This window comes from Phocoena phocoena, chromosome 9, assembly GCF_963924675.1.
Source record: "Phocoena phocoena chromosome 9, mPhoPho1.1, whole genome shotgun sequence".
In the NCBI taxonomy this organism is placed as follows: domain Eukaryota; kingdom Metazoa; phylum Chordata; class Mammalia; order Artiodactyla; family Phocoenidae; genus Phocoena; species Phocoena phocoena.
In genome coordinates this window covers 2102103-2116795 of record NC_089227.1, presented here as the reverse complement: position 1 = coordinate 2116795, position 14693 = coordinate 2102103, and the positions used below count along the sequence as shown (strand labels likewise).

Here is a 14693-nt window from a genome sequence, read left to right as displayed (position 1 = left end):
GAGAAAGCTGGCAACACTGAGTGACTGAACTGGGATTTGTGTTCTCTTTCCAGCCACAGGGACGATGTCTGAGGGCCTCTGGGATGCTCTCCGGAGAACATGCCCCTCACCCATGGACTAGAGCCTCTGAGTCTTATGATAAATATGTGATGGCAAAAGGTCTACTGATGAGAACATTAGGAGATAAAACTTACAAATTGACTGGTTTGACTGGTGCCAAGAAAGATCTTGTTTGAAATCTGTCCCATAGTCCACCAACCATCTAAAATCACCATCAAAACGAATGACAAGTATTTAACCAAGTTAGTGTAATTTCTAGTATTTAAGTTCCAATTACTGTAATCTCTAGTATATATGTTCTAAGTTACTGTAATTTCTAGTATACAAGCTTCAGTCCTCTCGTATCACAGGCAAGAGCCCCAGTCACCCAATGGAAAGCACTCCCTGAGCACCCTTAGTCACTCCCGGGGTTGCTCCAGAGCTACTCCTGGTCTCTGCTCTGCTCGCAGACCCTCAGGGTCAGTTTGTCTTCTCACAGCTGGAATCTGCCTCGTTAGCCACCTCCTTTGGGCTGAAGCCCTTGTGAAAGGTCTGGTTTGGATTTTCATCCCAAGACTGTGCTTTCTTGGCTCCCCCTTAGCCCATGCTCCACAGCCCCAGGCTAGTCTCCCCCACCCAGAGCCCTCATCTTAGACCAACATCTCGCCAGGAAGGACTTTGGATACAAGTATAATTCAACACTAAACAATATGTAATAAAAGACCAATTTTCACAAGGTACAAAAAGATTTTAAAGGAGTTGAGAGATCCTTAAAAATAGTTATAGGAATCCAGACACATTTTTGGTCCTTTAATTGGTTTTAATTTCTGTGCACAAATCCTGTGCTGAGATTTTATATTAAAACTGTATTTTTCCTCTCTAATTATCATTTTTCTCTGTAAAAGCTGAAGTTTTTCAAGATACTGTGGGCTTCTTAACCTGTAGTTCACAAACCTCTTAGGAGTCCATGTTTAGAACTGTATTTCAATATAATTGATTTCCTTTTTAGTTTTGTGTACTTTGATGTATTAAAAACCTTCATTATGAGAGGTGATCACTGACCTGAGTTATTGCTGGCAATCCTTCATATCTTTTCAGTGTAAAACACTGTGAGATAGGGTCAGCAGCTTTTTCCACTGTTGTTTCTTCTGGATCAAGTTTTGGTGGTAGCATCTTGTCCCAAGGAACCATTTCATAAGCCCTATGAAATTATTAAATAATGACATTTTATGAAAAATACATATTCAGTTGGCATAGTTCTTAACAATAGCATATTCTGTGGTAGGAAGAATTCTAAATTGCCCCCGAAGATTCCTGCCCCTGGCGTACATACTGTATGTAGTCACCTCCCCTCAAGTGTGGGCAGAGCAAATGTATATGGTAGGGTATCACGCCTATGATAGTTTATATGGCAACTTTATGTGGCAAAAAGGGATTGTGCATAGATAATTAAGGTCCCTAATCAGTTGAATTTGAGTTAATCAAAAAAATAAAATAAAAGGCAGATTATCCTAAGTGGTTCTGACCTAAACAGGTGACCCCTAAAAAGAAGCAAGAAAACAGCAGCAGACACACTTCAGTCATCCTTAAACAAATCCTGTGAGTCCTAGAGCTGCGCTGAGCTGAATTCTGCCAACAATCCGAATGATCCTGGGAGACTGGGACTCAGCCGCTGCTGACATCTTGATTCCAGCCTGAGAACCCTGAGCATTGAACTCAGCGGGCACTTGCCAGCACTTCTGTCTTATGCAAACGTGAGCTACTACATGGGCATGATGTAAAGCTGCCATATTGTGGTAATCTGTTACACAGCAATAGAAAACGAATGCATACACGTATATACATACATCTTACACTTTACCGAAAAGAAATTCATTTGAGCTTTGCAGCAGGGCAAGAAGAACATTAATTTACAAATAAATAAGCTATGGCTTAGAAAACTGAATTTGTTTGCTTAAGGTCACTCAGCCCCTGATGGTCGAAGTTAGACCTCTGATCTTGATTACCTGCCACTGAGGAGTCAGTAACATTCACATGATGTTCACTCCCCTGCCCCCTAAAGCACTTTCTTAGTTTGCCACCCAAGCACTAGGTCTCTGCATTTCCTCCCCCCAACCCCCCATTGGTTCCCTCCTCTCAGTCCCTTGTGCTGGCACCACCCCGCTTTTTCTCCTCTTTCTTGATGTACAGATGCCAGGACTCAAGCTCTGTTCTCCTCTGGCTCATCCAGTGCTGGGGCTTGACATCACCGCCCATAAGCCATGACACCCAGACTTGCTCCTCCAGCCCAGACCTCTCCTCCAGACTGCAGACCCACAGACCCCGTTGCCTACTTGACGCATCCACATGGATGTCTAATGAGCATCTTTATATTCAGCACATCTAAAACTGACCTCTGATCTTTCCCTCCAAACCTGCTCCACCGGCCTTCATCTTGATAAGTGATGGCTTCAGTCCATCCAGCTGCAGAGCCCTAAACCTTGGAATCATTCTCCATGCCTCTTTCTTTCAGACTCACAATCTCCAGTCTGGAAACTGTGTTGACTCTGCTCTCAAAATGTATCCAGAGGCCAGCAACTGTTACAACTTCCTACCACGCTCCTCCAAAATGCCATTATCTCTGACCTAGATGACAGCAGCAACCTTCTGCCTGGTCTCCCAGCTTCTTCCCTCACCCGGTCCACTTTGAACCCAGCAGCCACCATGACTACTTTGATACACAAGTCTGATCTGGCCACTTCACTGCTAACACCCTACTGTTTACAGTCTCTGCAAGTGCCCAGCAAGATCTGGTTCCTGGGTACTCCCTGACCTCTTCTTTTGCTACCCCTCTCTTACTGCACTGTAGACTCCTGGCCTTTGCTCTTCCTTGACACCTCAATCACACTTCTGACAGGGCTTTTGCTCTACGTTCCCTTTGACTGGGAAGTAGTCAATCCAGATATCTGCACATCACTCACTTCCAAGTTCCTGCTCAAATCTCATCGCTCAAGGAGGCCTACCCAGGCCTCCTAGTTATTCTGGAAGCCTGTTACTCCACACAGGACACTCTTGATATTCTTATCCTGTTCTATTTTTTCTCTCTTATTTTTTCATTGACTCATCACCTTCTAAGATATGATCTATTTACTTATTACGTTTGTGGCTTATTGTCCGTCTCCCTTTGGAGTGAGTGCTCACTGGAGGACTCTTTCATTCACTGGTGAATCTCACAGCCTAGGGCATGGACACATAACAGATACTCTATATGATTTTCAACTGAGTAAAAAAGTTCTCCTTCAAACTTCTCTGCTTTCATTTTCTAAGATGCTGGACATCCTTATCTCGTCCTCTCTCTCTGAGCCTTTCCTTTCTGTTTTGGTTTTATTTTTCTATTAAATATAGGTTTTCTTCCTTCAACTGTTTATTTTAGCAATCAATGTAAGTAAGTAAAGAATTGTGTCTGATAGTCTTTGAATTCCTCACAGGATCCAGGATATTGTGGACACAAAGGAGATGTGTTATCAAAGAAAAAAGAAATACATTTTAAAATCAAATTCTACTGGAGAAAAATGCTTACTTTTGTGTAGAGGACTTGTAAAATGAGTCTTTTGCATTATATTTCTTGTTTGATTGTAAAAGTGGTTCTCCATCATCCTAGAAGTGGTGAATAATAAGTTAAAAAAGATTAGATGTAAATGAAAATTGCTAATGTTTTATATTCACCATGCTTTCTTTTTCTCTTATTCTGCATTTTTCTTCTTTCAAAGCACGTCTTGGATCCACCAGATTTAATGCTTTCCTACGTTCCTCTATTGTCTTGGAAATTTACATTGTGTGTGTGTGTGTGTGTGTGTGTGTGTGTGTGTGTGTGTGTGTGTGTGTACTCCTACTAATTAAATTAAAACTTACAAATATATGCTATTCTACTCATTTCTTATTTTTGGCTTAATAATTTTTTTAAGACTGAAATGTATTTAATTAATTTTAGAACTTTCTTGTTAAGAAAATGAAACATATATTGTTTTCTAATATATACACAAAAGACTATTTTTTTCTTCTTAGCAGAGTTTTAATTCCTTTATACAAAATTTGATATGTTTCATTTTCAAATTTATCATTCAGTTTAAAACATTTTCTAATTTCTCCTGTGATTTCTTCTTTGACCCATGGATTATTTAGAATTGTGGTGTTTAATTTAAAAATATTTGATGTTTTCCTAGACATCTTATAGCTATTTATTTTTAATTTAACTCTGTGGTGGTTTGAGAACATATATAGTAAATTACAGTCACTGATTTTTGAATGCTAAACAAATCTTGCAATCCTGGAATAATCCCCACTTAGTTGTGATGTATCATCCTTTTTATATATTACTAAATTCAATTTAGTAAAATTTTGCTAAGGATTTTTTTGTCTGTTCATATCAGACTAATTTTTGTTGTGATATCTTTTTCATATTGTGATGACAGGATTCTTTTGTCCTCAAATATATTATTTGGGTAAAATGATATTATTTCTTCCTTAAATATCTGAACTTGCTCATTAGTAAAACTACCTAGCCCTGGAGTTTTTTCTGTAGAAAGTGTTTTGATAATCAATTAAGCTATTTAATAGGTATAGGGCTCCTCAGACTTTCTTATTATGTCAGTTTTGTTGTGTTTTCAAGGAATTTTCTCATCTTAGCTAAGTTGTCAGATTGACTGGCATAAAGTTGTTTATCATATCCTTTATTAAAAAAATAAACTGTATTGAGGTATAATATACTGCAAGGAACTAAATTCGATAAATGCATACAATTTGATGAGATATTATAGCTGTGTATATCCATGAAAACACAACAGACAAGATCCAGAGCATTTATATTTTGCAGAAGTATTTCTCATGCCCCTTTGCGTCCATATCTCCCCCTGTTCCCAGGCCAGGGCAAAAATGATCTGCTTTTTGTCACTCTATATTGGTTTGCATTTTTAGAGGTTTGTTTAAATAGAATCAGTTGGTATGTAATATTTTGTTTCTGGCTACTTTCATTCAGTATAATGATTTTGAGATTCATTCATGTTGTTGCATGTATCAGTAGATTTTTATTGCTGAATACTATTCCATTGTATGACTATGCCACAATTTGTTCATACTTTCACATGCATGTGAACATTTGTTTCCACATTTTGGCAATTATGAATAAAGCTGCTTTGAATATTTATGTTCAAGTCATTGTGTGGACGTACATTTAAATTTGTCTTGGGTAAATATCTAGGAGTAGAATGGCTGGGACACTTGATAAGTGTGTGTTTAACTTCTAAACAGTGTTAAAGAATTTCCAAAGTATCTGTAATGTATCACAATCCCACCAGCAGTGTGTGAGAGTTCCAGTGTCCTGGATCCTTGTCATCACCTGGAATTTCAGTCTTTTAAATTTTAGCCATTGTGGGGATATACTGTTTTTCACTAATGACTCAGCATGTTGAACATCTTTTCATGTATTTTTTAGCCATTCTTATTTTTTTTGTGAAGTGTCTGTTCAGATCTTTTGTTCATTTTTCACTTGGGTTGTTCGTCTTGTTATTGACTGATTTTAAGAGGTTTTTATACATTATAGATACAAATCCTTTGTATATGTGATTGTGAATATTTTCCCATTGTGTAGCTTGCTGTTTCATTTTCTTAACAATGCATTTTGAAAATCTAAATATTAAAAAAATTTTACAATCTTAATTTTATATTGAGCCCTATTATCCATTTTAAGGTTAATTTTTTGTATATGTTAATATAGTAAAACTTGATTTTTTTCCCCATAGGATATCCAGTTGTTTTAGTAATATATTAAGACTTCCCTTTCTTCACTAAAATGCCTTGGCACATTAAAAAAATCAAATGGCAATATATTAGGCGGCTCCACTTCTGGACTCTCTTTTATGTTCCGTTAATCTGTATCTATCATTTTCCCTTTGGTACTGATTATTGTAACTTTATAGTAAGACTTGAAATCAGGTGGCATAAATCCTCCAAGTTTATTCTTCTTATTCAAAATTGATTTAGTTATTTTAGGTTTCCGTTTTATATTGATTTTATAATCAGCTTGCCAATTTCTTCAAAAGTGTCTCTTAAGATTTTGATGGAGTTTGCATTGAAAGTATCTATAGATCAACTGGGGAAGCATTAACATATTAACAATAATAAGTCTTTCAGTCCATAAACCTGGTTTGCTTTCCATTTATTTAGGTCTTCTTTAATTGATTTCATTCATCAATGTACTCTAGTTGTCAGTGAAGAAAATGTGCATGTGTTTCACTAAATTCTATGTTGATTTTGGCCCTATTGTAAACAGAATCTTTTGAATTTTCATTTTCCAATTGTTGCTTTCTGATATGCACAAATACAATTGGTTTTTGTATATTAACTATAAACTTATGCCTTTAATAAATTCAGCTATTACTTTTAGTAGTTGTTTTGAAGATTCCTGAGGATTTTTATAAATATTAGGTCATCTCTATGTAAAGATAGATTTGTTTCTTCCTTTCCAATATTTATGACTTCTACCTCTCTTCCTTACCCTGCTGCAATAGCCATTACCTCCATTGGATGGAAAATAAAAGTGGTAAGAGCAGGCATTTTTGTCTTGTTCCTGATTTTAGAGAAAGAAAATTGTCTTTCATCATTACTTTAGCCTTAGTTCATCACAGATGCCTTAAATATCAGGTTGAGGAAGTCCCCTCATAAATGTAATTTGTTGAGAGTTTTTATTACAAATGAATATTGATTTTTCCCTTCTTCCTAAGAATAGTCTTGGTTATTTCTGATTCTTTGGTTTCTGCATCCATTTTATAAAGAAATTTTCAATTTCCACAAATACACAGATAGGATATTGATTGAAATTACATTGAAACTGTAAATCAACTTAGAAAGGTCTAAAAAAACTTTAAATGTTGAGCCTTCCAATCCAGATAATAGTATATTTCTCTATCTATTTGGGTATTTTAAAATTTCTCTCAATACATGTACTAGTTTTGCCACAGGGTTCTTGAATATGTTTTGTTAGATTTATTACTCAATAGTTAATAATTTTGATGCAATTTTAAATGATAGCTTAAACTTAAAAAATGTTCTGCTTCTCACTGATATTTAGAATACAATTAATGATTTTATAATAATATTTATTTCTAGAAAACTTATTACACTCATTTTTTAATTTCAGTAAGTTAACTGCAGATTTAATTGGATTTTTAACATGCATAATCATATTATCAAGAATAATAGATTTGTTTAACACTTTCTAAGTTTTATACTATTTTTATGTTTCTTTGATTTGGCTGGCTAGGAACTCCAATGTGTAGAGTTCAAATATTGTTTGATTTACCTTTTCATAGATATCTATTGTTAATTTGAGGATAATTTTCAGTTCTTTTCATCAAACTTTTTTCTTTTTTTGCCTATGTTTAGATGAGTATATGACTTTTCTACTGTGATACAGTTAGTTATGTTTACCAATTTCCTAAAGTTAAGCAAATTTTACATTTCTGGGGTAGACTTAACTTTATCATGACTTAACTTTAGTAACCACGTGCTATATTGCTAGACCCTAAACATGTGTGTGCATCTTCAGTCTTTACCTGATACCTTTCATTACTGATTTCTACTTTAATTCATTTGCAATCAGAGCGTATTCTGTGTATAATTTCAATTCTCTTAATTTATTGATTTATTTTATGTCCCAGAATACAATCTACCTTAGTGAACCCTCTGTGTGAATTGACAAGAATTCCTATTCTGCTATTGTTGTGTGGACTATACCAAGTAGGTCAAGTCAGTCAATAATGTTTTTTTATATCTTCTTTTTATATCTTCTTTATCTTCACTTTTTTTTTCTGTCTACCTTTTCTATCAGTTACTAAGAATGGAGTGTTTAAATCTCTGATAGTGATTGTGGATCTGCTTTTCAGTTCCATCAGTTTTTGCTTCATGTATTTGAGTTGTGTTATTAGGTCATTTTATAAATTGACCTTCTTTATCATCATGGAATATCTATCTGGTAAAATTTCTTGTTCTGAAATCTACTTCGTTTGATATTATTACAGATATTTCTGTTTTCTTTAACTCTTTTTTGTGCAGTATATATTTTCCCATCTTAAACTTTTATCTATTTCTATTTAACATGGTTTTCTTGTAGCCAGAATATAGTTGGGTATTAATTTTTTTAATCCAACATAAAAATTGCTGACTTTAAATTTAATTATATATAGTTAGAGTCAATATAACAATTGACATAATTTGGTTTAAATCTAGCTTTAAAATCTAGCTTTATTTACTATTTGTTTCACCTCCTTTTCCTTTTGCATTACTTTGTTTTGGATTAGTTAAGGTAATTTTTTTCCTCTTTACAATTTAATTTTATCTCTGCCTATTAGCTTTCTTTCTTTCTCTCTTTCCTTCCTTCCTTCCTTTCTGTGTGTGTCTCTCTCTCTTTCTTTCTTTTATCATGGTCACTCTAGGATTTACAATACATGTCTTTAATTCTAGGGTTTACAGTATATTACACCATTTCACAAATGGTGTAAAAATTACAACAGCATATCCCCTGACATTTCATCCTGACATTCCCTGGGTTACTGTTATACAGTTTACTCCTACATATGCTATAACCTCTAACTACTTGTAATGGTTGTTTCTTTCTTTTCTTTTTTTTTTTCTTTTTTTTTTTTTTGCTGTACGCAGGCCTCTCACTGTTGTGGCCTCTCCCATTGTGGAGCACAGGCTCCGGACGCGCAGGCTCTGGATGCGCAGGCTCCAGTAGCGCAGGCTCAGCGGCCATGGCTCACGGGCCCAGCCGCTTCGCGGCATGTGGGATCTTCCCAGACCGGGGCACAAACCCGTGTCCCCTGCATTGGCAGGCAGACTCTCAACCACTGCGCCACCAGGGAAGCCCTGTAATGGTTGTTTCTTTAACAGTCAGTATACTTTAACTTCAAAACAAAACATAGTATTTTATTTTTACCCACATGTTTACCATTTCTGTTGATCTCAAATCCATTTCATTGTGGAAATTCAAATTTCCATATACTTTAGTTTTTTCTATCTAAAGAACTTCCTTTATGTCTGTTAGCAATGAATTTTCTCAGCTTGGTTTTTCTGAAAATGTCCTTGTGTGTTTTGACTTTATTTTTGAAATGTGTTATTTCTGGTTAAAGTATTCATAGTTGATTTTCTAAAAATTTAAAATGTGTTTTCATTTTATTCTGGCTTGCACAGATTCTGACAAGAAACCTACTGTCATTTTTACATGTGTTCCTCTGTACATAATATTTTTTCTCTAACTATTTTAGGATTTTCTCTTTATCACTGTTTTTCCACAGTGTGGTTGATGTGCATGGTTTTATTTATCTTTACTCAGCTTGGCATTTGCTGAATTTTTGGGATGTGAAGATTCATAATTTTCTTCAGTTAGGAACAATTTGGGCCATTATTTCCCAAAATATTTTTTTCCCACTTTCCTTTTTACCCTGGAATTCCAACTACATGTATGTTAGACTGCTCGACACTGTCCCACAGCTGACTGATGCTTTATTTGTTAATTTTCTCTCTGTATTTCATGTTCGAGTTTCTACTGCTATGTCTTTAATTTCACTGACCTTTTATTCTGCAGTGTCTAATCTGTTCTTGAAGCTATCCATTTATCTTTCATTTTAGACATGGTGTTTTTCTCTAGAAGTCCTTCTGAGTCTTGTTTGTATGGCCCATTTTCCACATCATCATAGTGTGGTCTCCTCTACATCCTGAATGTAGGGAACACATTTGTAATAGCTGCTTGAACATATCCCTGTCTGCTTGTTTCTTCATGTCTGTCACTTCTGTGTCTGGCATTACTGACTTACTTTTGCTCCTGACTATGGGTAATATTTTTCTTCTCCTTTGCATAAAAATCAATTTTTAATTGAGTTTTGCTTATTTTGGATGTTAGTTTATTGGTTACTAGAACTTATTTTGATACTTAAATAGTGTTAGATTCTGTTTCAGCACAAAGTTCAGTACTTGAAATCAGTTGGGTGCTTTTGAGGGTTGCTTTTAAGCTTTGTTTATTAAAGTCCAGAGGAAGCTTTAGAGTAAGGCTAACTAAGCCTGACTTCAGAGGTGACATCCTTCTGAAGCGTCCACCTGACATCCCATGAACTAAAAAGTTTCTTCCTTCTACTTTGTGGGGACATGGACATCCCCTGCCTGTTTGAGCTTCAGAAAATGATCATGTCAGTTCTTTACAATAGGTGTTTCCTCAGCTTTGGTATTTTCCCCTTAAGGAGGCACAGATCATTGCTCAAGGATCTGCTCATTCTCTCTCCCAGATCTCCAGAGCCCCCTTGCTGTAGCTCCCTCCTCCCTGGTATCCTACTCTGCAAATTATGCTTGACTTGCCCCTCACCCCCAGAACACCAATCTCTGTCTCCTCAACTGCATGGAAGTGTGAAGCTTTGTATGGATTTCCCTTCCCTGGACTGTGGTTTAGAAACTGTCTCCGGGTAGTAAGCCAGTATGATTGTGGAGTTCACAATGTTCTTCTTCCTTCCTCAGAGAGCTTAGTACTTCACTGCCTCTTGTCTAGTGTCTGGAAGCCATTATTTCTCAAAATTTGTTCAGTTTTCTACATTATTAAGGCAGGATAGTTGAGTGCATGTTACTCCATCTCCTGTACTTCATTAATTTCTTCTGTTATCTTTTTTCTCACTTTGTACTATTGTTGTTTTCCTTTGCTGCCCATTTTCTAGCATTTTAAGAATGGATTTTCAGGGCTTCCCTGGTGGCGCAGTGGTTGAGAGTCCGCCTGCCGATGCAGGGGACATGGGTTCGTGCCCTGGTCTGGGAAAATCCCACATGCCGCGGAGCGGCTGGGCCTGTGAGCCATGGCCGCTGAGCCTGAGCGTCCAGCGCGTGTGCTCCACAATGGGAGAGGCCACAACAGTGAGAGGCCCGTGTACCGGAAAAAAAAAAAAAAAAAAGAATGGATTTTCATTCATCAAGAAAGGTGCTACTGGTGTTTAGTGGAGAGAAGCCAGGAATGCTGCTAATCATCCTACACTGCACAAAATCTCTCCCACAACAAAGAATTATCCAGCCCAAAATGTCATTGCGCCAAAGTTGAGAGACCCTGGTTTAACATATTATTTCCATTCTATCATTTAGTTTTTTTTCAGGGACTCCAATTATACATATATTCTTTCTTCTTTGCTTATCTTTGCTTATCTTCCTTTTCAACCATTTTCACTCAGATATTTTTAACTAATTCTTCATTCTTCTTCTCTTGGATGTCTTCCTGCCTTTCTTCAAAGTCCCCCATTAAATTTTTATTTTAATTAAATCTTATTTAATTTTAGTTTCCTTGGGCATAATGTAATTAGAAATTAGGTCTTAATTTTGAAATGAATTTTCTTTCACTTGTTTCACCTAAAATTTTATTTGTAAATCTTTGAATTTCTTTATGCAGGCAATTTTCATATTCTCAAATGCTTGCCTGAAAATATATAACAAACTTCAGAGTGTTATATTACAATATTTTTTAAAGTTGATTTGGGGAGGAATATTCTTCACTAAGGTATTTTGATTCTTGTTTTCTGTCTTATTACAGTTTTCTTTAATTAATTCTGTGAATTTTGTGTGGTTTAATATTTGTAGTTCAGTGGTACCCTCTTCTGTCAGTGTAGCAAAGTACAGTTTCTTTAATAAAGTTTTCTCCTTATCTTAGTTGACTGTTACCAGAGGGGTTGTAAAATCTCCAATTAAATAATTCTTTTTGCCTTTCAGGATCTTAAATTTTCCTCTTTTCCTTCTTTTTTTTTCTTTTAACCTTCTTCTCCTACATAATCAATTCCTTTCAGAAACTGCCATCTCAAATCACATGTTCTTTTAACTCCTTCTCTGTAGACTTAGACTTTGACATTATCTATATTTTTAGTCCTAGACTTTGTCTATTTATCCACGGTTTTGACCAATTTTAAGCTGGCTTTTGTCTACCATGTAATTTTTCCAAAGCTGTCCTTATTTACCAAAAAAAGGGTTTCTGTTGAGATGTTGAGACATGACTTGTTAGGATTTTCTGTTTTCTTTTCTTTTGAACTTGCAGTAATTTGAAATTTAGAATTTCTCTGCCTTCTAGTTATGGTGATGGTAAGGTTTTTGTATACTGTCATTTGTCGTGTTCTGCACTGTTTTTGAGGCTATGTGGGGATGCACAGTTTTATGAGGTCAGCATTATATTTGGCTTCCCCAAAGTTATATATTTTTGTTCTTCTTGATTGACATTGGCAGATATTTATCAATTGTTTATCAATGAACCAACTTGTGGCTTTGGTGTTCTTTTAAAATATGTTTGTTTTCTCTTTTCTTATTTCTCATTTTATCTTTATTATATCCTCCATTCAGCTTAAAAAACTATTATTTTTTCTCATTTTGAGACGGATGCTTGCTTAGTTCTTAAATTTTCAGGTTTTCTTCTGTTATAACATATTCATTTAAGATTATTAAAAAAAAGATTATATATTTTCCTCCAGGCACTGTTATAGTTGCATTCCCACACGTTGCTACAATAATTCTATTTTATTTTTTTATTTTATTATTTTTAGTGATAATTTTTGTTTTTATCCCTTAGAAGTGTGTATACAAGGAAACTAAAAGTAAATGAGCACCAACAGTTACAATTCCAGATCTCTTCCTTTTTTAGAATTAGCAGTAGTCAAATTAATATGAAGAACCTGGAGGAGGCCAGGTAGCAGAAAAATATATAAGCTATTGACCTAAATATCTTGACAAGCTATGTAAGTATTAGAAAATCACTTATTTCTCTCTGGGTTTGTTTCTTCATCTGTTAAATGAAACTTCAGAATTGTATGATTCTTACTGAAATAGTTACAGATGAAATTATATGATGCCTGGAATTTTCTTTAAAATAACTGAGTGAGTTTAGGATTGGAGTATAGATTATATAAACTGGCCAAATAATAACTGCTGAAACTGTATGATGGGTACATAGGAGCTCTTTACATTATGTCCTCTACCTTTGTATATGTTTGAAATTTCCCATAAATTTTAAAATTAATAATACTTTAAGAAGAAACAGATGATTCTTTGCCTCTCATTTTCACAAATTTTACTGCAAGAGGCAAGTACTATCTGGGATCAACACACAAAATCAAGATCACAGGCAACATCTTCAAAATGTTAAAAAGAATAAACTATGTTTAATCTGAACAGAGTCGATAATCTTCATATTGGATGTGTACTATTTTTAAAAACTGATGGTCTTGATTTCTTTTTCACAGATCATGAGAACCAGTCCATCCTGACCACATAAGTGACTTTTTTCTTCTTCTCTGGTTTGTGGTGATTGTCTTAGATATTGACAATGTAAGCTGTAGTTCTGATCTATTATTTGGTTTCTGTTTGACAGTGGAGAATCTGGAGCAGGAAAGACTGTGAACACAGAGGAGCGTGTCATCCAGTACTTTGCAACAATTGCAGTTACTGGAGAGAAGAAGGATGAAAGTGGCAAAGTGCAGGTGGGTCTGATTGGTGTGTCCGAATCAAGACTGTCAGAGTGCTCAGGAAGCCCAGATGTGAGGACTGCTCTTGTCTTTGCAGGGAACTCTGGAAGATCAAATCATCAATGCCAATCCCCTGCTGGAGGCCTTTGGCAATGCCAAGACCGTGAAGAATGACAACTCCTCTCGCTTTGTGAGTCTCTGGGTCACAGAGGGTTTTCTCAGTGCTTAAATGCCCCAAAAGGCATGTATGAGTTATTATTCAATCTCTTCTTACTCGTGCACTTCCAGTTTTGTATGTAATGTCATCTTTTTCACTTGCAAGGGTAAATTCATCAGGATCCACTTAGGTACCACAGGGAAATTGGCTTCTGACCTGATCCAAGTCCCTTCTGCCATGTCTGTATCTCCTGTAGTCTGGGGATGATTTGTAATTTGCCCTCTCTCTAGGTTTTCTTCAAAGCTGGCCTGCTGGGTCTTCAGTCAGGGACCCTCACTGGCTCCAGGCTGGTCCCAACTATGGCGGAATCACTTCTGGCCTTTCCTTCCCTGGAGGCGCACTCCTCCCATGATCGATTTTATTTTTTAAATTGAAGTACAGTTGATGTACAACATTATATAATCTACAGCTGTACAATATAGTGATTCATAAGTTTTAAAGGTTATACTCCATTTATAGTTATTGTAAGATATTGGCTATATTCCTTGTGTTGTACAACATTTTATTATTCAGTTCAAGATATTTTCTAGTTTCCTTTATGATTTCTTCTTTGGCCCATCACTCATTCATAAATACATTTTTATATTTCCAAATGCATGATTTTCTAAGGTGTTTTGACCTGTCATAATAGTCTTGTGGGCAAAGAATATACTTTGTATGACTTAAAACATTTGAAATATTTTTAGACTTGTTTTATGGCATAGTATGTGGTAATTTTTGTAAATGGTCCTTGCAAAAAGATTTATTTTTGTATGTCTATTAGGTTGAGTTGTTAATTGTGCTGTTTTATTCTACTATATCTAGTTCCAGTATATCTATATGTACTATATTCCCCAGTATCCCGTTGTCCTGTTGATTGGCACACAGTTTATGATGATTCCTATCAGCCTGAGTCATTAGCAAATATTTCAGTGCCTTTGCAGATAAAAATCCAT

General features: G+C 35.6%; 1 protein-coding gene across 1 annotated transcript in view; it reads right to left on the bottom strand.

The window, feature by feature from the left end:
• Positions 1-14693, bottom strand: part of SPMIP7 (sperm microtubule inner protein 7) — a 60262-nt gene that overhangs the window by 29660 nt on the left and 15909 nt on the right. The window contains exons 4-6 of the mRNA XM_065884336.1: positions 3599-3675; positions 1102-1240; positions 195-262 (exon numbers count right to left, since the gene is read on the bottom strand). Coding sequence (XP_065740408.1) covers positions 195-262; positions 1102-1240; positions 3599-3675 — 284 coding nt within the window. The remainder of the gene's footprint in view (positions 1-194; positions 263-1101; positions 1241-3598; positions 3676-14693) is intronic.